At 40.0% G+C, this 27,238-nt stretch overlaps 1 protein-coding gene across 1 annotated transcript in view; it reads left to right on the top strand.

Annotated features, from left to right (window-relative positions):
* Nucleotides 1–27,238, top strand: part of PAPPA2 (pappalysin 2) — a 440,672-nt gene that overhangs the window by 184,465 nt on the left and 228,969 nt on the right. The window contains 4 exon segments of the mRNA XM_030206931.1: nucleotides 1,170–1,291; nucleotides 18,485–18,977; nucleotides 22,886–23,014; nucleotides 26,900–26,991. Of these exon segments, the coding sequence (XP_030062791.1) occupies nucleotides 1,170–1,291; nucleotides 18,485–18,977; nucleotides 22,886–23,014; nucleotides 26,900–26,991 (836 nt within the window).

Below are 27,238 nucleotides of genomic sequence, written 5' to 3' on the forward strand. Positions count from 1 at the left end.
TTTATAAAATACTAGTATAAGTGACAGGTGTGGACATTTACGCCAGCCCTAGAGCTGGTGTAAATGTCCACAGCAATGTTTGTCAAATATGCACATAAATAATAGCATATTTAAAAATATACATACTTGTGTACATGAACATTTTGCCCTGAGCATGCCCACTGGTAATAGATGCATCATCATGTCATGGTGTGTACCTTTCCACATCACTATTTTATAAGATTTTTCTAGGCATATATTTGGCTGCACCAATGTGTAAATAACTAAAATACCTCAAAGTCGGTGCATTCTTTACTTCATAAAGTATTCAGCCCCTTATAGAACTACCCACTGGTCAATCTTTTAAAAGGGTCATTTATATATGTATATTGTCACTTGTATACATAAGTGACTAAAATACAGACATTTACACATCTTTGTGTATAAAACTAGGTGTCACCTTATAAAACTTTCCCATATATGGGCAGGTTTTCTTCCTCTCTAGTGATTGTAGTATAGACATTTAATTATTTTTCAAAGCACCAGTATAAACAATAAATGCTATGTTGTGTGGAAAATCGGCCCTACCACTGGGCTACCACAGGAGCCTGGCAGCAGAGCCAGTATGTGCCACGTGCCATTTCTGGTGCTCAAAAAATAATTTGATTTTTTTTTTTAGAGTCGGGGGCTTATCCAGCGGTTACTGCCAGGTTAGTGTGGGAGCCCTTACTGCCTCCTAAATAGGAGGCGGTAAGGGCTTCCTCAGGAAATGGTCGTAGAGCAAATACTTAACTTACCACACAGCCATTTCCATTAAAAAGAAATCCTTTTACCTGTTGTGATATAAGGGGACCTCAGTGTGTGGCAAACCCGCATGCCAACACCACCACAGGGGTCCTTTTACTGGTGAAAGGACCCCTTAATGTGGTACATTTAGATAGCAGTAAATTTTATGCATGCCCTTGAAAGTTACCAGAATTGGCAAAATATAGTGATTTTTAGAAATATCTACTCTTAATAAAGAAAGTTGAAATTATATATAGTTGCTGTAGAATTTAGCTTACATGGTTCTTAGCTGTGAATAGATTGCCATAGGTTTATATCATCATGATCTCATAAAACATGAACATTAAAGGGAGGTTTAAATGCATTTGAATCTAATGGCTGAGATCTCTTTTTTTTCCTTGTAGAAACCTGGGGACTCTGTGTGGAGACTGCACTGAAGATGGAAGCTTCCACCAGTATGTGCATGAAGCGTCCTCACCCCGTGTCTGTGACTCATCTGGCTATTGGACCCCAGAGGAAGCAGTGGGTAAGGAGGAGTTTCTTATTTGATATTAAGGGGCTGCTGTGCTGTTTTGTTGTACTGTTAAGAATTCCATGAAGCTATTTTTGCTTTTAGTCAAAGAAAGTCATACTGTGGCTAAATACTTTCAGAATTCATTGACAATAGGACTGTTCTGTTGCATCAGGGGCATTTCTGTTCTCTTGGAGCTAAATAGATTCTGGGGCTGCCTAAAAAACATAAAGCTTTATCATGCCATCATATAGGATGAATATTGGAACCCCTTTCTCTTGATTATGAGACAGTGATGTAGCCACGGAGGGTGGGGGACTTGGGGGCCTGCCCCCCCCTTTATGTCAGGCTCCTTCCAGAACCTCTTTACCTTTCCTGGTGGGGATGCTGAAGCCCTGCCAGTCAAATGAATACAGTGCCATGGCTCCCTTCCTCCTCACGCTGCTTCTTTAAGGCACAAAGAGGAGGGGAACCATGTCACTATATTTATTTGGCTGGTGTGGTCTTGACATCCTCACCAGCAAAGGTATGTTTGGCACACATGGAGGTGGGGGTGGGGGGGAAGGAAAAAGAGGTGGAGAGAGCAATGCATTGCCTCCCCCCAGTCCACCCTTGGGCACCCCCAAAATTTGTGATAGGTAATCTGCGCTGTACTTTGGTTTTACAAAGGAAGCTCGGTTAAAAGGAAATTAATGCAGCTTTCAGTGCTACAAATGGATCTTTGTTTATATGACCATCAGACTTATGGCAATATTTTACTATTTTTTTTAAACATTTAATGCTGTCTTTTTGATGCTTAGAGGATTCCTCATAAATAAGAAGCACTGTGTGAAATGGAGATTGATTGGCTTCAAAATGATGACATCATAATTTGTTGTCAAAAGAAGGGAATATAACATTACAAAAGTTGTCAACTAGAGTCTTTGCATATAATCCACCATTTATCTATTTGTCAAATTTGAGGTTTTGCCTTACATTAACATTCCAAGGCAGTTATAATAAAAATCTAGGGCCCTGTTTACTAAGGCGCATTAGCGTTTTTAACGCACCTACAATTAGCACATGTGCTAACTGTGTAGGCGCCTATAGGGATATTGTAGGTGCTTACACAGTTAACGCACAAACATGGTTAACGTGCATTAAAAACGTTCATGTGCCTATGACGTGGCTTAGTAAACAGGGCCCCTAGAATGCAATATGCAAATAAAATTGTTTTACAAAAGTTGGAATGACTTTGATCCAGCATTGAAAACTATTGTAAACTCTTCAGGACAATTTGGTTGTTTGCTCAAGGTTTTAAAACAAGCAACTATTATGTCATTCTGAAAGAAACATACTCTGGATCCAAAAATGATGTCCAGCTATGAACCTATATCATATTATCTGCCTAGCTAAAATCATTGATCAAGTTGTATTATGGCCAGTGAATTACATTTTTTGTGAACAGGGAAGACATATTGGATCCTTTTCAATATGTTTTCCATAGATCCCACTGCACAGAATTTCTTTAATGACCTTTGATATGTTAAGACAAGGATTAGGTGAATGTAAAATTTATTTTCTGTTCCTCCTACATATTTCTGCTGCACTCAATAATTCAATACTATAAATCATCATATATATTACAGCACTTAAAAGCTTTTGGAGTCTTGGGGTCTGCTTAGATTGGTTTTGATCATTTTTAGATGACCACAATCAGGGGATTCATATATATGTCAATTTTTCTTTATCAAGGAACAAGGACGCTTGTCACTGGAGTGCTTCAAGGGTCTTTTCTTTCAACAGTACAACAAGTATTTAATGACACTGTGTTGGAAACTAAAATCTTTAATTTGTGCGTTATAGCATTTATGCTGATGATATCCAATTGTTTGTTTCCATACAAGGCTTTAGAGAGGTTACAGCAAGTTTTCTTGAGCATAGATGTACAGCTTTAGGACAATAGACTTGTGTTGAATATTCTGAAAACAGATGCACAATGTCAATAGATCAGTGCACATAATATCTCCACACAGATTATTCTAAGTGGACAAATGATCGAAATTATATGTCAAGTTTATAGCTTAGGGATTATTCTTGATTCCACTTTGTCAATGAAATCTCAGTTGCATAAGACAACTTTTTAAGGCTGTGTTTATTGAGTAATCTAATATGCACCATCTCTCAGGCAGATTTTAGAACAGTATTACAGTGCATGATTCTGTCAAAACTAGACTATTGCAATTTGTTATATCTTGGGCTTCCACCTTCATGACTTTGATCCATTCAAGTAGTGCAAAATGCTGCTGCTTGCCTGATTACCAAAACATCCATATTCCAGCATATTGCTCCACAACTCGTCAATTTTCATTGGCTACCAGTTCAGTCTAGAGTGAAATAGAAAATTTTGCTCATCACCCGTAGAGCATTATTGCATGATGTACCTTAGCCCCCTGTTTACTAAGCCACGCGGCAATGCCAACACAGCCCATTCAAAATGAATGGGCTGTGTCGGCATTAGCGCACTGCAGCCGCTAGTGCGGCTTAGTAATGGGGGGGGGGGGGGGGTTGTATTTAGCTGATATTTTGAAAATAAATATACAAACCTACCAGGCTGTTAAGGTCGGAAAGTGCCTTGTATTTAACTGTACCATCCTTGAGGAAGGTACGCTTTGAGGGAATGATCAAATTTTACATTTCCCCATTGCTGACCCAGGAATGGAATACTCTCCTTTTCCAGCTTAGGATAAATTAAAAATAAACCCAAACATTTGAATAGTCTTCTTTTTGTCAACGCATTTGGAAATACAGTGTTAAGGGCCTTTTTACCAACCAGTGGTGAAATATGGCTTTAGCATGACCTTATACGAGTCATTCCCATGCTCTAAGGCCATTTTTACTACTGGGATAAAATGGCTGATTTTTCTATTTTTATATTTTAGCATGTGGGATGGGGCATGTGGGACGCCTCAGTACCCCCTTTGGTAAGCCATTTTTTGCTGCAGTAAGCACTCATTAGTGCTTACTGCGGCTTTGTAAAGAGACCCTTATTCTTCTTTTAAGAGTTTATTTTTAGGCTTCCAGTATGTACATGTGTGATTATTTTTCTCTCATAGACCCAATTTTCAGACACCTATACTGGCTTTTTTTCTGAGTCAATAGATTTTAGGGTTTGAAATCAAGCCTATGGCAAATGTAATGTAGGCTGGTGAGTCCCACAGATTATGCAGTACTTTTGTTATTTGATTATGGGTAAATATGCTTCTAGTTTGTAATCCATTTTGGTTCAGGTTGAATACACATGAATAGAAATAAAGATAAATTAAATGTAAAATAAATAAAACACCATAAAACAATGAATAAAAATAAAACAACAAGCTCTGATCAAAAATAAAGGGGATCTTTTACTAAGCTATGCTAAAAATTGGCCAGGGCTATCCCCGGTGTAGGTCTTTCTTGTGCGTTGAGATCACCTTTAGTCTGATGGAAAATGGCCATTATTCCCATTAATGGCCATACGCTAATTTCCCCCATTAACGTGTGAGCACTTACCAACACCTATTTTCTAGGCAGTAATGGCTTACACGCTTACCATGTGTTAAATCAGTTAGTGTGCGGCGATGTAGCTGTGCTAATTGATTAGCACAGGACACACCTATTCTTCTCCCCTGACACACCCTCAGCACTAAAAAATAAAATGTACTTGTTAGTGCATGGGAAGTGCATATTGATCTGAAAACTACCGCAGGATGCCTGAGCTCGCCCCATGGTAGCACTTTTTAACCTGTTGTACACGTTAGTGATTACCACAGCTTAGTAAAGGGGTCCCTAAAAGCCTAACATCCCTTAAACTAGTAGCAAACTATCCATGCCTTAATTTGTTTTCCAATAAATTAGTAAACTTGTTTCCAGGCAGCACATCCAACATTACAGGCACAAAACAGCTAAATTCTGCCTTCCTTGCTGAGGTCACTCTAGCATCATTTTCTGAAGAAAACATTAAAACACCTTACTAAGTAAAACAAAGATTGTGTATAGGGGCAAATATACTGTTATATGCTGGAGTTAGCTGGTACAGATCCTTAAAAATGAATGTAAATACCTTGAATTGAATATGGTATTTTATTGGACACCAGTCGAGATACGGTGTTTATTTTAATGGATTTTACATGCTCAGCAACCTGAACCCCAACAATATGCTTAGAAGCCATATTCTGCACAATTTGTAACCTGTGCATCATCCTGTGCTATAAGGAATTGCAATAATCAGTCCCATTGATTATAAGTGCCTGTACTACCGTACATGAAGTAACATTATATATGTAAGGCAACTTGACCTGTTTCTTTCTCTAAAGCTAATAAAACAAAATATGTCCCAACAGCCTAGGAAACCTAGGTATCCATCTTCAAATCTGAATCTAGTTGGATTACTAGGTTTTGTACAATAGGATTAGGTTTCAAATCAATATCCTCAATCTGTGGAAGATACTAGAGTGGATCATGTGCTGGTCTCACCCATAACAACTCAAACTTCTGAGGAGGAAGCTTTGGTACAGAAAATGGGAAGCAGATTAATATCATAACGTTCATTTTTTTTTAAACTAAGATTAGCAACCTCTGTTTGTTTGTGTTACTCTAAATGCTTTTTGAGTCTGCAGATAAACCAGAAATGTGACTAGAACGCTACTGCAGTCACCTAAAAAGTTTGAACTGTTGCCTCATTCCTTTATTTTTTTTTAACCAATAAGTCCTAGACATTGAGGTCAAACTCAGCACAGTTTGAAACAACTCTTTGATGAACCAGAGTAGAAAGGTCTTTTATGGACATATGGACGGGTGGTCCCAGGGCTTCAGCATTAAAAACAAATATCTTGGGAGGTAGAAGAATGAAGGGCTTTGTTTGCTACAGGTGCTAGGCTATATCACACATGGTATCAAAGTCTAAAGGTAGCACTGAATGAATCTGATTTTTACTTTTACATTAGAGAGTGGCTCTCTGTTAACATTTCTGTAGAGGAGAGAACGAAGAAGGGAAAAAGTGCAATATGTTGTATATGTTCCTAGTGTAATAGAATATTACACATATTATTTTGTAATGTATCTTGTTGAATCGAATTACTCTGAAAACACTGTTCCAAATGGCGCCAGTCCAAACCTTCAACATCATCTCACTGTGGCTGATAATGAATGGGCATTTATAATTGATTCCGCATAAGAAATTTGAATTGGATCAACAGTGACCCGTCTGAAGGAAGGGATCATTGAGGTCTGAAAAGCTTTGGTTCTACAACAACCTGTCGTTTATCCTTTTAAAGCTATCAATATCTATTAAGAACCTTTAGGGGGTCTTTTACTAAAGGTTAGTTTGAGTTATCTGCTGCAGGGCCCATAGAAATAAAATGGGCCCTGCTGCAGATAACTCGAGCTAAGCTTTAGTAAAAGACCCCATGGGTGCCAATTTAGACATCAATATTAAGTTGAATAAATAGCAGGTGTAATTCTAAACTACTTATCCAGCAAATTATGAATTCTCTATAACATACAATACAGGAGGATGATTTTCAGAAAACACTGAGGAGGCCAATTTTTTGACACCTGTATTTAGGATAATTTTCAGCAGAAAGCTTAAGGACTTAAGTGTGGTTGAAAATTTTCTTAAAATTCAGCAGGCAACATTTGGAGGCATACTTTTAAATCACAAAGGGGGTCTTTTACTAAGCTTCTGTAGCGTTTTAACTCAGGGTAAATACCGAAACGCCCATTACATTCCTATGGGTGCCTCAGCGTTTACTGCCAACTGATTTCTACCGTGAGCTGAAAACACTACCTTAGCTTACTAAAAGACCCACCTAGACTTACAAAGTTTCATAGTAACCTCTGAAAATGAGCCCCTTGTCCTGCTAAGTGAAGTGATGAGCATTTTTTGAAAATTAACTCCCATTTCTTATGCTAGAGAAAATCTATTCCTTACTGGTTTGGAGTGTTCAATAATAAGCAAGCAGTCCTCTTCCTATGCTAAACGGGAGACTTGTGAATCTGAATAAAGCCATTCCAAGTTGATGGAAGGCAGTACCTCTCCTTTAATTGCAGAGAACTGAGCGCAGATGGTGATATCTGAGCATACTCAGACACACTGCATAGCAGGAACGAGTTAAACCATTTAAAACCAGATCCAGCTGTTGGCAACAAAGGTTTTCTTCAATTTCTATGAGATAAAGGGAAGGGGCATTTGCAGAGGTCACTTCACAAGAACTGTGTGAAGGAGCATGGTGTTCCAGGACTTGCAAATGCAAGTGGTTTATTTTTCAAACTTAGAGTTTACAAAAACTAAACAAAAATAAATAACTACCAAAAGAATTAGACAGGGAAAAGATGAAAAGATGAAAAGAAGGACATTCCTTACTTGGCTTCTACAAGATTCATAATCACGCTTTCAATGCATGCTCTCTCAGAAAGAAACAAAAATTGACAACTTGGAAACCAAGCGTATCCTTCTCACATAAATGCCAGTGCTGTCACACTGGTGGTAATTTCTCGTGGACTAGAATTGGATGACTGACCTTTCCAAATTCAAGATCAAAGCACAGGTACAGTAGGTAGTCTCCTGCCACAGAGAGCTTACAGTCTAAACACTAGCCCCATGATATTCTGTGATATTTAACCAGCCAGGAATGGCTCCTGGCCAGTTAAATAGCACTTAGCCGGCTAGGTGCCAATATTCAGTTCGAGATAGCTGGTTATCGCTGCTGAATATTAGTGCTTAGCGGCTAACAGGCTATATCGTCTGATATAACCAGTTATTTGCGAATATTCAAGTGCTTGCTGGCTAAGTTTAGTGGGCAAATTGGACAACCTAAATAGCAGTCCTATCTTTACCCTCTATAAATTTAACTGGCCAGTGCTGAATATTAGGAGCCCTTTTACTAAGGTACGTAGGCGCCTAAGTGTGTCCAACGCATGTCAATTTGGAACTGCTGCCCAGGTACTGCATGCCCTGGGCGATAATTCCATTTTTTATGCACATCCGATACACGTGGCAGAAAATATTTTTTATTTTCTACCAGGTTGTGCTAATCGGGCGCTAATCGGCAGTGTACGCGTGCTGATGATTAGTGCCCAGTTAATGCACGAGACCTTACTGCTAAGTCAATGGGTGGTGGTAAGGTCTCAGGTCCAAAATGGAAGTGCGCCAATTTTTATTAGCAGACTCATTTTTGAAAGAGAAGGACGCCCTTCTTTTGACACAAATCGGAAGATGGGCGTCCTTCTCACAGGGTCGCCCAAATCGGTATGCCGATTTTGGACGTCCCCAACTGCTTTCCGTCGCAGGGACAGCCAAATTTCCCGGGGGCACGTCGGAGGTGTTGCAAAGGCGGGACTTGGGCATGCCTAACACATGGACGTCCTCGACCCATAATGGAAAAAAAAAGGGCGTCCCTCACGAGCACTTGGATGACTCTACCTGGTCCTGTTTTTCTTACGACCAAGGCACAAAAAGGTGTCTGAACTGAGCAGATGACCACCAGAGAAAATCGGGGATGACCTCCCCTTACTCCCCCAGTGGTCACTAACCCCCTCCCAACCTCAAAAAAATCTTTCAAAATATTTTGTGCCAGCCTCAAACGTTATAATCAGGTCCATTACAGCAGTATGCAGGTCCCTGGAGCAGTTTTAGTGGGTGCAGGGCACTTCAGGCAGGCGGACCAAGGCCCATTCCCCCCTACCTTTTACACTTGTGGTGGTAAATGTGAGCCCTCCAAAACCCACCACAAACCCACTGTACCCATATCTAGGTGCCCCGCTTCACCCGTAAGGGCTATGGTAGTGGTGTACAGTTGTGGGTAGTGAGTTTTGGGGGGGTTTGGGGGGGCTCAGCACACAAGGTAAGGGAGCTATGTACCTGGGAGCAATTTATGAAGTCCACTGCAGTGTCCCCTAGGGTGCCCGGTTGGTGTCCTGGCATGTCAGGGGGACCAGTGCAGTACGAATGTTGGCTCCTCCCATGACCAAAGGGCTTGCATTTGGTCGTTTCAGAGATGGGCATCCTTGGTTTCCATTATCGCTGAAAATCAGAAACTACCAAGTCTAGGGACGACCATCTCTAAGGACAACCTAAATTTCAGGATTTGGGCATCCCCGACTGTATTATCGAAACGAAAAATGGACGTCCATCTTGTTTTGATAATATGGGTTTCCCCACCCATCCATCGGGACGTTTTGCGAGGACGTCCTCAGCAAACTTTGGTGTCCCTTTCGATTATGCCCCTCCATGCTGCACGTCCATTTTCGGCCCAAAAAAACACCTTTTTTTGCAGGAGCGCTGAAAAATGGACCTGTGTGCATCCAATACATGCTCCTACAACAGAGCAGGCCATTTTTCAGCACACATTAGTAAAAGGACTCCTTAGCCAGTTAAGTCTGGGCCAGCCAAAAGTAACCCGGATATTCAATGCTGGTCACCTGAAACAGCCCAGCATTGAATATCCGGGGTCAGCGCCGATTGTGGCACTATCGGGTCCTAGATGTACTAATATGTATTAGCATGTCAATGGGGCCTATGAACCAACTAAGGGGGACATTATAAATATGAGTTACCATTAAGAAGGGTTATTTTACCACAAGTCATGCTATTTTAGCACAGAGTCTTATTGCATATAATGAGACCCTATACTAAAATAACACAATTTGTGGTAAAATAACCCATCTTAATAGTAACCTACATTGATAACGATCCTCCTAAGTACACACAGGGCAATTCTATAACTTGGTGCCTCAAGTAAGCACCTCAATGCCACGTGCTGAGCGCCAATTCTGTAATGGCATCTTGGCACCAAGAGTTTGCTTTAGAATACTACTGCAAGTCAACATCAATGCGTTTACATTTAGGTGTGACCACTTCCACATCAATGGCTGGCACAAGTTTACGTGCTTAAGTGTGCTATACAGTTTGTGGAACTTAAATAGTATTCTTTTATGTTACGTGCATAAGTTGATGCCATGTCCATGGCCTATCCATGTTTCTCCCACATGTATTTCCCCTTGTACTTACACACCATAACATATATGTGCTAACTTATAGAATAGTGCATTTGGGTATGTGAGTAGCACTATTGGATGTATTTGAACACATAACTGTATATGCCCAGATACAGAATTGTCTTTAGAATTTGTATTACCATGCATTAAAATGTTAATACATTAGCACCATATGCCTGGAATAGACTTCCTGAGCCGGTACGTCAAGCTCCATCTCTGGCTGTCTTCAAATCTAAGCTAAAAGCCCACCTTTTTGATGCTGCTTTTAACTCCTAACCCTTATTTTATCATCCTCACTTTAATATTCCCTTATCTCTTGTTTGTCTTGTATGTCTGTCCTAATTAGATTGTAATTAGATTGTAAGCTCTGTCGAGCAGGGACTGTCTCTTCATGTTCAAGTGTACAGTGCTGCGTACGTCTAGTAGCGCCTTAGAAATTATAAGTAGTAGTAGTCTTGGGATTCCGGAATCTTGCTACTCTTTGTCCTTATCCCTTATTTGTTCTGTTTGTCTGTCCTAATTAGATTATAAGCTCTGTCGAGCAGGGACTGTCTCTTCATGTTCAAGTGTACAGTGCTGCGTACGTCTAGTAGCGCTATAGAAATGATAAGTAGTAGTAGTAGTCTTGGGATTCCAGAATCTTGCTACTCTTTAGGATTCTGCACGGAATCTTGCTACTCTTTGTCCTTATCCCTTATTTGTTCTGTCTGTCCTAATTAGATTGTAAGCTCTGTCGAGCAGGGACTGTCTCTTCATGTTCAAGTGTACAGCGCTGCGTACATCTAGTAGCGCTTTAGAAATGATAAGTAGTAGCAGTAGTAGTAGTAAATGAGGCTATACTGTAAGTTTGTACCCGAGACAATAGAGGATGCATTGACTTGCACAAAGTCACAATAAGTGTAATAATCACTAAGCTATGCCTCCACTCTTTGGCCCGTTTCAGAAACAGCCAACTTATGAAAACATACAGTAGAAGCCTAATAGTTAGTGCAGCAGCCTGAAAACCAGGGGAAATGGGTTCGAGTCCCACTACAGCTCCTTGTGACTCTAGACAAGTCATTTAACCTTCCATTTCCCCAGGTACAAAATAAATACCTGTAAATAATACGTAAGCCACTTTGATGGTAACCACAGAAAGGCAGTATATCAAATCCCATCCCCTTTCCCTAAATGTGCATGAGATAGATTTACATACCAAGGAGGCTATGGATGCAAATCTCTCTCATTCATTTCTATAGTGGATTTCTCAAAAAACCTGACTGTCTGGTGTGCCCTGAGGACCGAGAATCACTGCACTGTTCAGTTGGTCTCTATTTGGTAGTAGAGCTCTCTGAGCCTTCAGTTGCAAAGTCTCTATAGGTGGTCCCTTCCCCAATGGGCACACCACTACTGAGATTCTCTGTCCTGTGGTTTCTCCTGGGACCTTCTTATGGTTCCTTCAGACTCAGTTCTGTTGCTCTTTCTATCTTTGCTTCGGAATAGGAAGAGTACGGAACTGGTTCCCTGTTCCAGCCATTGGTTTGTGCAAATGCTGTAACTTTGTTGGCTCTAATAAATGCACTTCCTGCCCGCTCTTTCAAGGTGCAATGTCTTTGATAGCCAGAAACTCTCTTAAGTGTGTTTTATTTAAGGGAGAATAGAGCTAAGTCTCTTTCCCTTGCTGTAGTGGTGTGATGTGCTGGTAGCTAGAGCCAAAGATAAGGTTACTCCCATGGGACTTGATATTTACACCAACACAGTTTCCTGACCAAAGGTGCCTTCTTCTACCACTGTCAATCACAGGTGAAAGAGCCATCCTTAATGATGTCACCTAGACTAGAAATAGAAGGATTTAGAACATTCCTATATGCTGACGATGTTACCATATACATAACCTTCAAAAAGAACATGCAAGACATCTTACTTGACTTAAATTTGATGGAAACATAGGCCTCAAAATCCAAACTAAAGCTAAATGAAGAAAAAACTAAATTCATGGTCATTACCAACCTATTTTACCAAAACGACTACACAATTTCACAATTGACAACACTTCATTCCCAATTGATAACAATCTGAAAATTCTAGGTATAATTATAGACAAATATTTAACATGTGAAACTCAAGTTTCTTTAGTAATCACAAAATCTTTCAGGACTGTTTAGACAATAAAAAGGATCAGACCCATCAGAAACATTCAGACTATTGGTACAATCATTAACATGATCTCAATTCAATTATTGTAATGCCATATATGCTGGCTGTAAGGAGTACATGTTGAAAAAACTCCAAACAGCTCAAAAAACTGCAGCCAGGTTCATATACAAAATCTCGCGTTTTGAAAGTGTCTCTCATTTATTAATCAAATTTCATTGGCTTCCCATCAAAGTGAGAATCACCTTCAAATTACGTAACTTTATCTTTCAAATCCTAAACGGCACAGCTCCAAACTATATGGTAACATTAAATTAAACTTACCTCAAAGAAACACTAAATATGAGGCAAGAAACTATCTCAGACTGCACCTCCCAAATTGCAAAAAAGTGATCTTCAAAACTGTCGACTCTGCAGACTTCACTTACCTAGGAATCAAATGGTGGAAATCCTTATCACCCAAAACAAGAAATATACAGGAATATACTAGATTCCACAAAATCCTCAACCTGTTCCTATTCAAACAAACCCTCACAAAGAACAATCATATGTCAAACAACTAATTATTACCTGAATTGGTTATTACTTTATTTACCATTAACCTTCTCTTTGTTTTATGTACAATTTCTCATCCATAATAGATTTTCTAAATGTTAAACATCCATAGTTATCCCAGTATGTTTATGATACTGTCTTGTAAAATTGGATTCTTACAACAAATGACTTTCTTATGTATTATTCTTTGTTACATATCCTATATTGTTTATTGTAAGCCACATTGGACTCAAACTTGTTTGGGATAATGTGGGATATAAATGTCACAAACAAATAAATAATAAATAAATAAATTCCTTGTTCCAGAAGTTGTCTTTGGAACAGACTGCAGGATTCTTATTTCTCTTTTCATCACCACTTGAAGGCTTTTTTTATTTGATAAATTTTTGAATGACTAATTTTCTTCTGAATTTTATGTATTTCCCCCCAATTCTATAAAAGTCGCCAAAAATTGTGTGCCAAATTTGACAATTTAATTGAATAATTAGCCATTGCTCTTTAGCAGCTTTACATTGACCATTTTAGTCTCCTTCGTTTCTACTCTTTCTTTCTCTATTTTAGTTCATTGTCTATTTAAATATTGTATTTGTATAACCACTGGATGGGCGTTAGCCTTTTCAGTCTACTGTAAGCCACTTTGAGCCCGCATTCTGTGGGGAAAAGTAGGGTAAAAATGTGATAAATAAATAAATTAGCATTAATTGGCTTTTTGACAGGCAATTATTGGCACTAAGTAGATTCAATTGGTATTTATGCACATAAACTTAGGTGTGAGATCCCTGCCTAAATTTTATGCGCAATCTGAAAACTGGGGCACAGAAATGGGAAGGGCATGAGCATATTGGAGATGCCCCTAAAATTATCATGCACTGTTATAGAATAACGGGGATATGTGCTTAATGTAGGTGCGTACATGTGCACCACATTTCAGTTGGTGAAAATGGTTACGCCTAAATTTAGGCAAAATTCCTGGGCATAAGCACTATTCTATAAACTGTGTCTAACTATAAGAGCATGCTTATAGAATAGCATTTTTTTCTGCACCGAATGTTTGGTGACATATATAGAATCTAGAACTTATGTTTATATGACTTTTGTTGTAGTATATGATCTCATTGTTGGTTAATTTTATAATTCCCAGCTGATCTCTTCTGCAATTGTGATCCCCTTTTAACCTCTGTTTTACTAAGGTGCACCAAAAAATGGCCTGCACTGGTGTAGACGTGTATTGGACGCGTGCAGGTTCATTTTTCAGCGAAATAAAAACTGACATTTGGGCCTGAGACCTTACCGCCATCGACCTAGTGGTAAAGTCTCATGCATTAACCAGGCAGTAGTGGTCTATGCGCATACAATGCTGATTACCACCCGGTTAGCGTCGCGTGCCAGAAATTTTCCAGCGTTCCTAGTGGACGTGCATAAAAATGAAATTACTGCCTGGGCCTCGCAGTATCCAGGCTGTAGTTCAAAACTGACGTGCGTAGGACGTGCTTACGTGCCTACGCGGCTTAGTAAAAGGGACCTTGAGGGATTTGGTGGAATCACTAGAGGTCTCTGTTGAGCTATTTTAGCAAACAGAACCTGAGTGCCCTTTACACTTGGAAGTACTAAATTACAGGAACCTTTGAAATAGGTCTAAAGTGGATAGGTTCTGCAAATTTGCAAGTACAAATAATGTATTTTCCATTACATTCAATGGGAGTCAAAAACTGCACTGATTTATTTGTACTAATGTTGTGAATATTTCTCAGCTTTAGAGGTTAGGATATGTGGCTGTGTGTACTTAAATCTATTATTGGAAGTCGAAGAAGCAGACACGATGAAGGTAGATAAAAAAAACTTTTATTGTAGAAAGCCGGATAAAAAGGCACCCGACATGGCCGTGTTTCACCCAGCAGGGCTGTTTCAAGGGTAGTACTTATACTAATAAACATATAAAAACATGTTAGCATAAAAATGGATATACACATACCTAATAAACATATCCCAAAAGACCATAAACATAATATATAAACCAATTGACTGTTCAAAATGCCATAATCACTAGTATAACATAAAATTTAAAAGTATATATAAATAAATAGATTAATAAATACAATATAAATATACTATATATATAACACAAATATATTAAAAGGTGTCTTGGAACCAGTCACGGTATCGTTACATATTCTTAGGTGCAATACTGCCACTTCACCCAAGGTAAAGCCCAAGGTTTAATACTGCCAATATAACCAGGTAAAACAGAATCAAATGAAAAGATATACATAAATAGTTATCTCAAAAAGGGTATGATACAAAAACTGAGTACATGTGCAAGAGAGAAAAAAAAAAAGAAAGAGAAACCCACCAGAGCCTCCAGACATGGGGGGGGGGGGGGGGGGGAGGGGGGGAATCTCTGCTTATTCATGAATGTCTGTGCCTGGCTAGAAAAGCTGGCTTTAAAGTGAGGCTGGGTCATATGACTTCTTGTCAGCCACATGCAACTTTATTGGCACTAACAATAAAGTTTCCTGTGACTGAGAACAAATTATATATCCCAGCCACACTTTAAAGCCAGCTTTTCTAGCCAGGCACAAACATTCATGAATGAGCAGAGATCCCCGGCCCCCTCCCCAGTATCTGGAGGCTCTAGTGAGTTTCTGTTTCATTTTTTGTCTGACTTACACATGTATCATACCCTTTTTAAGATAACTATTGATGTATATCTTTTTAATTGTTTCAGTTTTACCAGGGTATATTCACAGCAATACACCTTGGACGAATGTTACAACTTAAGGGTATATAGAGGGGCATAATTGAACGAAAACGTTTATCTCCATGGACGTTTATCTCCGAGAACGGGTCCATGAAGGGGCGCACCGAACCGTATTTTCGTAAAAATAGACGTCCATGTTTTATTCGACAATTTGTGAGCTGGGCGTTTTTGTTTTTCAGTGATAATGGAAAATGAAAGCGCCCAGCTCAAAAATGAATAAATCCAAGGCATTTGTTCGTGGGAGGGGCCAGGATTCGTAGTGCACTGGTCCCCTTCACATGCCAGGACACCAACCGGGCACCCTAGGGGGCACTTTTACAAAAACAATAAAAAAGGTAAAAGAGCTCCCAGGTGCATAGCACCCTTCCCTTGTGTGTTGAGCCCCCCAAATCCCCCTCAAAACCCACTGCCCACAAGTCTACACCATTACTATAGCCCTAAGGGGTGAAGGGGGGCACCTACATGTGGGTACAGTGGGTTTGGGGGGGTTGGACGACTAAGCATTAAGCAGCACAATTGTAACAGGTAGGGGGGGGGGGGTGGGCCTGGGTCCACCTGCCTGAAGTCCACTGCACCCCCTAACAACTGCTCCAGGGACCTGCATACTGCTGCCAGGGAGGTGGGTATGACATTTGAGGGTGAAAATAAAAAGTTGTGAAACATCATTTTTTGTGGTGGGAGGGGGTTAGTGACCACTGGGGGAGTCAGGGGAGGTCATCCCCAATTCCCTCTGGTGGTAATCTGGTAATTTAGGGCACTTTTTGGGGCCTTATTCGTGACAAAACAGGGTCCAGGAAAAGTGCCCTAAATTCTAGCTACAAACGCATACTTTTTTTCCATTATCGGCGAAAGGCGCCCATCTCTCCTCGGCCGATAACCACGCCCCAGTTCCACCTTTGTCACGCCTCCGAAATGCCCCTGTCAACTTTGTACGCTTCCACGATGGAGTGCAGTTGAAAACGTTCAAAATCGGCTTTCCATTAAACCGATTTATTCGTTTTTGTGAGATAAACGTCTATCTCCCGATTTGGGTCGAAATCTAGGCGTTTTTCTCTTTCAATTATAAGGTGGATAATGACCATGACTGGTTCCAAGACACTTTTTAATGTATTTATTTGTATTGTATGTATAGTATATTTAAACTTGTATTTATTTATTTATATTTACTTTTTAATTTTATGTTATGCTCATGAATATGACATTTTTAACAGTCAATTGGTTCAAAGTCATACTTATGTATTATGTTTATGGTTTTTTTGGTCTATGTTTATTAGGTATGTGTATATCCTTTTTTATGCTAATTTATGCTTTTATATGTTTATTAACATAAGTATAGCCCCTGAAGCAGCCCTGCTGGGTGAAACACAACCATGTTGGCTCGCCTTTTTATACAGCTTTCTACAATAAAGACTTTTTTAATCTACCTTCATTGTGTCTGCTTGTCCATCTGTTTCATAAGTCTGTTATTGTACAGCAGCTATGGAGGTGGGTGAGTACGGAATTGTTTACAATATTACTGTGTAGCTGCATCTGGATATGGGCAGTTTTGTGCATGAATATCCATGTGTCCCTTTGGTGTATTACTTAATATTTATGTATGCAGATGTGTACTTCAACATGTATAGTCCATATGTGTTTTCAACATAAATGTGATGTCTGTAAAGCTAATATGATTTTAAATCAAGTTTCAGCATGGAGTGATATGAACCTATATGTTTATATGTTTTTCTGTATATGTAAGTTAGCTTTATTTATAAATGAATGTAGATATGTAAGCATGTTTGGATATATAATGCTATTTGTATATGTATATACTAGCCATTAAGCCCGTAAAAACGGGCGAGTATTGCAGCCCTCCTCTCTCCCCTGGCCTCACCCCGTCCACCGATCCTCCCCCCCCCCCCCATATCCAGCGACCCTCCTCTTTCCCTTGGACTCCCCTCCCCCCATCTCCAGCAACCCTCCTCTGTGCCCTGCTCTCACCCCAAGTCCAGCAACCATGGCCTCTCCTCCCTGCTCTCCCCCCATGTCCAGCTACCCTCATCGCCGCCGCTCCCTCCCCCCTCCGTGCCGAACCCCCTGCCACTGACCTGACAGCGCCTCTCACCTCCGTGTGAAAGCGCTGCAGGCAGCAGCAGATCGCTCTGCTGCTGCCTGCAGCGCTTCCACATGGAGGTGAGAGGCGCTGTCAGGTCAGTGCAGGGGGCCCGATACGGAGGGGACGGGAGCGGCGGCGGGGATGGGGGGGAGGATGGAGGTTGTTTTGCGCGATTTTCCTTTCCAGGTGGCAGCATCGTCGTCCGACAATTTGACTCCGTTTCCCTCTGTTCCGCCCTCTGACGTCATGACGTCTTGACGCGAGGGCAGGACAGAGAGGGAAGTCTGTACTGCGCATTTGCAAGTGAGTACGGTCACTTGCCGTTTATATGTTTGATTCTATATATAGATATTCTCATTTGCATGAATATGAGCACATCACAGTCCAGTTGTTCATTCATGGGCATTTCAGGGTAATTGTTTACTACTGAACTGCTGAGGTCAGAAACTGGTTCTTGAATCATTGGACTTGAGTGGTTTTAATTCTGAAATCAGGATTACATTCAACCATAATAGAATTGTGAATCTGAAATATTAGAACTCGACCTGGTCTCTAGAGTCTTGGAGTTAGATAGTCCCATGACTAGAACTGAAGAGTTGCAGAAGGTATATTCCTCCTCCTGAGTGGATCTTTTGTTTTCTATGCCCAGGTCCTCCAGATGTTGAAGAGCCCTGTGAACCAAGTCTACAGGCCTGGAGCCCTGAGCTCCACCTCCATAACCTGAACATGACAGTCCCCTGCCCCCAACCACTTGGCTGCGTTCTGGAATTGCGTTTCTTGCATCTTGTCTATCCAGAGACCCTTACACTATGGACTACCTACCTCTCCACAGATTCACCCAAGACCATCTCTAACATTGAGGTATTGACAGAGCTCGGGGAGTCCATCCCTCTGGGAGCACTGGACACATACTGTGACATGCCTCTCACTGTCAAGCTTACAGTGGACAGGAAGGTCTCGGGAATCAGGGTCTACACATTTGATGAGCGAATGGAAATCGATGCAGCTTTACTAACATCCAAGCCCCAGAATCCCCTGTGTGCCATCTGCAGGCCTGTTCAGTACAGGGTTCTCAGGGACCCCCCATTTCATAAGGATTCCCTTGTTCCTGACATGCAGGCCCACCAAAGATTCACAGACATGTGAGTACAGTTATCGATTATTCAGTTCTGTATAGCACATCTAAACATTTCTAGTCAGAGTTATTGAGATATTTACAACTGGAAGCCTTTCACAAGTATACCATTAGAAGATTTTCAATCTTTCACAATTTTTATGAAAAGATATCCCACATTTTAATTTGGTATTTATACTGTTCTTATACTTCACATCTCAATAAATTAACCTTCTAATGAATCAGTCATTAAGAGGTAAATTGTCAGCCTCCTGACAGTACTTGAAGTCAGTTTTCAAAAGGAAACTCCCTATGACCTTTGGGTGTCAGCATATCAATGAAGTTTGCATGAACAAATTATATGCTGGGACTTACAGGTGCAGAGTTAAGTTAACCCACTGGCAAATATCTATCCGAGCCAGCCCCAGGTCCACCTCGGGTGCTTTCCACACGCTGGAACAATTTTCAAAGGACCCTTCTCCATACTTAAATACTCATTCACTCACACAGAATCCCTTTGGAAAATGTCACTTTGTGTTAAAAAGCAATACTGAATGCACTTTGGTGTATTTGATCAGCAGTATATTTTTCAAATAGGGAGCTTGTATAGGTGGCTGAAGTGATATTTATGTCTCTAAGCATAAAAGGAGTAGCTTAATGGTTAGTGTAGTGACTTGAGAACGGGGCAGGTGGCGGAACTGGGCTCAATTCCCACTGCAGTTCCTAGTGACTCTGGGTAAGTCACTTAACCCTCCATTACACTAGGTACAAAATAAGTACATGTATATAATATATCAACTGCTTTGACTGTAAGTACAGAAAGGTAGTATATCAAATCACTTCCCCTTTTCCTTTAAATCTAGGCAAATTTTTTATAAAAGAATGTGCAGACATTAGAGAGGTAAGCACACTGGGCTCTCCCCAGAACTCATCCAAACACCATGTCCAAAGACAAATTAGTCAGGGGCTTTGTCTGACTTCAAGTAGGTGTAAATGCCAATAGAGACATTTTCCAAGGTATACTTATATTGCCACTCTGAAGTACAGAATACACATATACTTTGAAGAACTGCTGAAACCATGCCCACAACATACCTTGTGTGTGTGTGTGTATGTATATGTATATATGTGTATATATATATATATATATATATATATATATATATATATATATATTGTTGTATTGTCTATAGGATAAGTTGCGTTTTTTCTGGAATTGTGACTTTTATGCATTTTAGGCTGTTTTGCATGTACAGGCCATCTGTTTTTTAATGATAATTTTATACAGCTTTTTCTACACGTAAATCCTATTTTGTATATGAAAAGGGCTTTACTTATATTCCACAGTTACCTGATTGGTTCACAGCCACTGATCCCTCTAAGCCGAGTGGGAGTCTGTGAAGAAACAGTATGTTTTAAGCCTGTAAAATGTATTGGATATTTTCTTTTCATTGATTACGTTCCGAAGTGTATTTCTCCCATTTGGCCAGCAGGTGGTGTTTCTTTGCTGTAAAACTGTTGAAGAGAACTGAGGGGTCCTTTTACTAAGCTAAGGGGAAAAGGGCCCTGAGCTGGCAGCAGGGGCCCTTTTTCCCACAGCAAAAACTGAAAAACAGCCAATCTCACTCCCAAAGGGTTGTATAGAGTGAACATACAACAATAATGAAAACGTGGGAATTACCCTCAGAAACCAAGGCTTCCACCAAGGTCTGACCAGCAGGACTCTGATATCTATATAAGATTTTTGTGTCCGCGGTCTAGTCTCTTTCATAGGGTAAAACCTTTCCCACTTACTCTCAACTGAAACTGTTCTTATTTAAACATAAGTTTTAAAACATCACTGAGTATACAAAAATTCCCAAGCTACAGCTTAGCATAAATAAACTTAGCTTTCTCTTAGCTGGCTTGGTAACCCCACATTCCAACTGCTGATTTTCATTCAACGGGGCCCAAATCGTTTCACCCACTTCAGGGCTTCATCAGGAACCACCCAGTTTAAACATGATTACAGGGGTATTGATCTAAGGAAAAACACACATTAAACTCAGCAAAATCAAAATTGCAAACTACCAAATTGTTCACACACACTCAAACAAACTAACAAACCACTTCAAAGATACAAAAATGTATACAAAATCTAAAACCCACCCAACCCTTAGGTACTCACTTAGCTGACTAGACTTATTAGGAACCGGCAGCATGCTGGCTCATTAGGTTTTGTGCATCTGGGCCCAAAGAATCGTTCACAGGTACTGCAAACTATAGGAAAAGCAGTCCTAATACACAGTGCTATCTTTACACAGAAAATGCAAATGAATACAATAATATTCATATTAAATACACATCACAATATACCCTGCCTCCATGATTATGGGGGCAGAAGAAGTACTTCATGAATGCACATTGGTAAATCAGATATTAAGAGGGTCTTTTACTAAGGTGGGCTTACGTTTTTGGCACATGCTAAAATTGTGGGCGAGCTAAACAGAGATGCCAATGCATTCCTATGGGTGTCTCTAACATTTAGCGTGCCCACAATTTTAGCACGTGCTAAAAACGTGAGTGCGCCTTAGTAAACGATGCCCTAAGTTTGTACAAAAAGTTACAGCGATGATCCAAATTATTGCCGATTTTGTGCATCTATTTTAGCTTAGATTTTCTTCATTTTATACTCGTCAATTGATAGTTAACATCTTTGATATGGATACATTATTATTAGAAAACCTCTATATCTAAACAGGGAATTTCAAACTTAATCAAAATTGACAGGCTATCAGAAAAAGTTTGAAAAAATGTATTTTGTATCTCATCCACCTGTATCCCCAAAGTTTCAACCAAGGAACATTTCGTACAAATTTAAACAAACGAGACCTCAAAACTCCCAATAGGGATGAATACCCATATTAATACAATCCACTATAATTCATGGAAGTAAGGTCATTTCATTGGTCCTAAAAATAAGAAAAAGGGGAAAAAGAATCAACTACAAAAACTCCTTAAAAAGGAGAAAATCAGATGATTAAAAAAAACCCTATACATTATTATCATCCATAAGCAACACAAGTTAAAAAATTGTGGAAAATATTTATAAGCAATTTTAAATCCAGATTTTATAAGGTACAAAAAATTGCAACTGAAACTCCAGCCTAGTGACAGAGGTGCCAAATGAAATAAAGACATTTGCCAAGGGCTGCTTATTGTACAAGGGTGGCTCAAGAGGAGATTCTGAAGCATTCTCCATAGCTGGATTCTTCAAGGAGAATCTGAAAGACTCCATTATAATAGGCTGCCTGACACAGCACTTTAAAGCAGAGGTCATCAGTCTCCTATGAATGCTTGAAGGTTGCCCTGGAGGCTGATGGTTTGCTGTATCCGGTCAAGGGTGTCACTTTTTTTTAGTTACTGAAGTGCAGGTAAAAACTTTTTCAGTTTGTTGTTGGAAACTTGACTTTTTTCCAGATTTGTATTTTTTTTTTCAGTTCGTTTCGGACATTTGTGTTGCTAAAAAATGTTTAACCAGCATTAGAACTTTTTAATATGTGGATATTGATTATACATGCATTAATTCATAGGTTAATATGCATTAAATTGATTTTGCCTTCACTAAACTTTTAAGGCACCTAAAATCAACCAAATGCATGCTAATGAATGCACATCCCTAACAAATACCTGAAACCTGATGTTCAGTTACCCTCTTTTTCTCCATCTGATTACTTGCTAATGTATGATAATGAGAAAGTTATTGAACCACCCTCCATTCGAATCTATTCACTAAGCTCTTTTGGGTACAAGGTTATAATACACCTTGCTGATGTTGGAAGCATTGAAGTTGATTATTTACTGTGGTAATTAAACAGGTGCAGTCTTGGTTCACTAATGGCATCATTCTGGTTCATCTCAATTTACCTTTGCTTGTTTTGCCATTGATCTCTGCAGGGACGTCACACCAGGTCAAGTTTACAAGTACCAGGTGCAAGCAGTAGTGGGGTCAATGCTAGGAGAAGCTTCTCCACCTCTGATTCACATGCATGGAGCACCTTATTGTGGAGATGGCCTTGTGACAGAGTAAGTACTGAATCACGTTATGCCAAAGAACCATACTAAAACCAGAATAAGATGTCAGTTATGCCAAAAATTACCGATTCATAGGAGGAGAGGACCCCTATTGTGTCAATTCTTGGCCCGATATACAGCCGGTGGAGATCAGCGTTTTGTTGACCATTGATGTTGCTATACCCAAAATTCAATGCTGAGTGAAATCATAGACAGTTAAGTGCGATATTCAGCACTTAATTAGCTCTGAAGAACCACATAAAGACAGGGCTGACTTTTATGCAGTTATTTTAGCTGGTTAAGTGCTGAACATCGGCACTTAACTAGCTAGGTGCTGACTTCACCCCAGAACACCCCCAAAGTAGCCAGTTTTGGCTTAAGTGCTGTTAGCATTTTTATCAGATCCTCGTTCATAGATAAACACTTTGAATATCCACACTGTAAACATGCACACATATTCTTTCACTCCTTCTCATAAGTACATAAGTATTGCCATACTGGGACAGACCTAAAGTCCATCAAGCTCAGCATCATGTTTCCAACAGTGGCCAATCCAGGTTACAAGTACCTGGCAAGATCCCAAAACAGTACAATACATTTTATGCTTATCCTAGAAATAAGTAGTGGATTTTCCCCAAGTCCATTTTAATAATGGCTTATGGACTTTTCTTTTTGGAAGCTATCCAAGCCTTTTTAAACCAGCTAAGCTAACTGCTTTTACTACATTCTCTGGCAACAAATTCCAGAGTTTAATTACATGCTGAGTGAAGAAATACTTTCTCTGATTTGTTTTAAATTTACTACTTTGTAGCTTCATTGCGTGCCCCCTAATCCTAGTATTTTTGGAAAGAGTAAACAAGCGATTCACGCAGGGGCTAGCCAGACCTCAACATTTGGGGGTTCCAGAGCCCAAAGTGTGTGTGTGGGGGGGGGCACAGTTTGGCCCACCTCCCTGCCACAACCTCCACCCCACTACAACCCCACATACCTTAGCTGGTAGGGGTCCCCAGTCCCCACCAGCTGAAGCCTTTCTCCAGTGCAGTTCTCTGTGCATTGCCTGCCCTGCTTCCTCTCACATTGCATGCATGCTCTGTTTTAGTGAAATCAGTTTAACAGTGCCCGGTTAAATTCAATTAGGGTGTGACGGGCCCTCCTCATGATCCCCCCTCCCACTCCTCCAAAGGAAATAGAAGGCTGCCCTTGCCTACTCCTTGCCTACTCCCCCACCCCACCCCTTGGACCTACCTGGAGAAATCCCTGGTGGTCTAGGGGGAAATTGGAGAGGATTGATGCCCACTTGCTCTTGGCTGGTGCCAGTCTGCCTTCAAAAATGGCTTCATCCTTCCTGTCTGCTCTGCCCTCCACTTTGAGATCTCCTTTAAGTCTACTTTTTACTTCTCTGCTGTTATGCAAAACATTACTAAAACAATCCATTTCTTTCTGATTCGTATCGCCAAAATCTGCCAGTTCATTACCTCCTGCTTGGACTACTGCAGCCTGCCACTGAATCATCTTTATGCACCTCAGTTTATTCAAAATGTATTTATCTTCCCCCAGCTTCATTCACGTAATATTACCCCTCTTTTCACTGCTCTACTTTGGATCCCTATTGGCTTCCATATTCCAACTTCTTCTTTTCATCTTAAAGGCGTTCACTCTTCAGGTCCGTACTGCCTCTCCTCTTTCATCTTTCCCTACATTTCTCCTTGAGACCGTCACTGATTTGTCAAACAGCTCCTATTTGTGCCCTTCTCCTCTGTTGTGGACTCCAAACTTCCTGTATTACGGTGTGCCTGGAAGGCCTTTCCAAGTTGCTACATATTTCGCCATTGAACCTGTTCAAATCCCACTTATAAACCCATCTCTGAGAGATCGCTTTTAAATCCCAAACCGCTGCCTCTTTATTTATTTTATTTATTTATTTGTTACATTTGTATCCCACATTTTCCCACCTATTTGTAGGCTCAATGTGGCTTACATAGTACCGGAGAGGCGTTTACAGACTCTGGTGTGAACAAATACAAAGTGATGTTGTGGTAAGATAAAGTTCATGTGGCACAGCCACATTAGGGCATCATATAACGGAAGAGTTGTGTTATGTCCATTGCGTACTTTAGTTTTGTTATGTTGCAGATATCAGGCATTTATGTTGGATCGGCAGGGTATGCCATTTTAAAAGTTAGTTTTTAGTGTTTTCCGGAAGTTTAGGTGATCGCACGTAGTTTTCGAGGCTTTTGGTAATGCGTTTCACAGATGTGTGCTAATGTAGGAAAAACTGGATGCGTAGGTTGATTTGTATTGGAGTCCTTTGCAGCTTGGGTAGTGCAGATTTAGGTACGTTCGTGTTGATTTGGATGTGTTTCTAGTTGGTAGGTCGATCAAGTCTGTCATGTATTCTGGGGCTTTGCCATACATAATTTTGTGAACCAGAGTGCAGATTTTGAAAGAAATGAGTTCTTTGATTGGGAGCCAGTGTAGTTTTTCGCAGAGGGGTTTTGAACTTTCAAATTGTGTTTTTCCGAAGATAAGCCTAGCTGCCGTGTTTTGAGCAGTATGAAGTTTCTTTAAGGTTTGTTCTTTACATCCCACATAGATTCCATTGCAGTAGTCTGCATAGCTTAGTACCATTGATTGTACCAGGTTGCGAAATGTTTCCCTCGGGAAGAATTGCTTCAGGCGTTTGAGCTTCCACATTGAGTGGAACATTTTCTTTGTCATGGATGTCACTTGGCTCTCTAGTGTTAAGTAGCGGTCCATAGTAACACTGAGGATTTTCAGGCTGTCTGAGATAGGGAGAGTGTAATCTGGGGTATTGATGATTGCAGGGTTGTCCGCGCTGTGTTGGGACGAGAGGATGAGACAGTGTGTTTTTTCTTTGTTGAGTTTTAATTGAAGTGCATTAGTCCAAGAGTCCATGATGTTCAAGCTGTTCTTGATTTCATTGGTGATCTTGACCATCTTGTGTTAAACTTATTTTAATATAATTCTTAAGTGATTACTAGAAAATATTTGCCTCACCTGTGTGTTACAATCCAATCCAATCGAAACTAGCATTTATATCTCGCCTTTTTCAACCAGAGAATCAAAGCGGGTTACAACTAAAATAGTCAGTTAAAAAAAAGCACTAATGGGATCAATCTAAATATTTATTGAATAAATGGGCCTTTAGCAATTAGATTGTAAGCTCTAGAGAGAAGGGGACTGTCTCTACTTTAGGTATTCTACAATGCTTTATGGGCTTAGTAGTGCTGTAGAAATGTTTAATATTGGGTATAGTATAACCTCTAGTTCCCCTAACACACTGATGTAAACAAACTTGTGCATCTTTAAAATCTGCTTTGTCTAAACTAAATTCTTCTGTGTCTCCAGCTTTAATCTTTCTATTTGGGCTTTTGATTCTGTGGTTATTCCCTTGTTAAAATCCTGTCTAGTTCTGAAGTAAGGAAACGTTGAAAAATCTGACATCCATATGGAGAGTTTCCAGGAGTTCGGCGTCTACATAATGAAAGCCTCTATCACAACTATCAAATTAACTAGTCGTGTCAACAGAGAGGTCATGAGCTGAATAAGAAAATAGTAACCTTTTATACCTAGAGGAGGCTACTCTACAATAGATTTCAGAGAAGCAATATGGGGGGAAGCTGCATATTTCCTGCATGTGTTGTTCTCCTTTAGAAATAACAGAATATGGAGGTCTTCAGTCTCCAGTATTACCAATCCAGCATTTCTCACCAGCACGGAATTCATTAGAATAAGCTGAAACAGCCTTTGGAAGAATTTTGGTTTCTGAAATTGGTGCTTTATATATGAGGCAGTTCAAATTTGTTCATAAATTTGTGGTCCTTTCTCAAGACTACTTACAAGAAAATAATGTATGCTTTTTTTATTTTCTCCTAGCACCTTAGGGGAGGAGTGTGATGATGGAAACTTACTGGATTGGGATGGCTGCTCTAGGAAGTGTGAGAAGGAAAAAGGTTTCAATTGTGTTGGTGAGTCAGAGAGATCCTGATTTTGGTTATGGGTGACTTTATTGTGCCATGCAGTGGTTCCCTTAAACTGATTTTATATCTCCATTTATGTTTTTGATATTCCAGCTTCAGTTTTAGTTATAGGAGATAATGTTCAATAATTCATTAACTGAAAAAATTCACACACTTATTTTGTATACACATTCTTTCTAACTTATTTTCAAAGGGAAACTACCCAAGCAGTATCCCAATGACAAAGAGGTGTAAA

Source organism: Microcaecilia unicolor, chromosome 6 (genome assembly GCF_901765095.1).
Source record: "Microcaecilia unicolor chromosome 6, aMicUni1.1, whole genome shotgun sequence".
NCBI classification, from domain to species: Eukaryota; Metazoa; Chordata; class Amphibia; order Gymnophiona; family Siphonopidae; genus Microcaecilia; species Microcaecilia unicolor.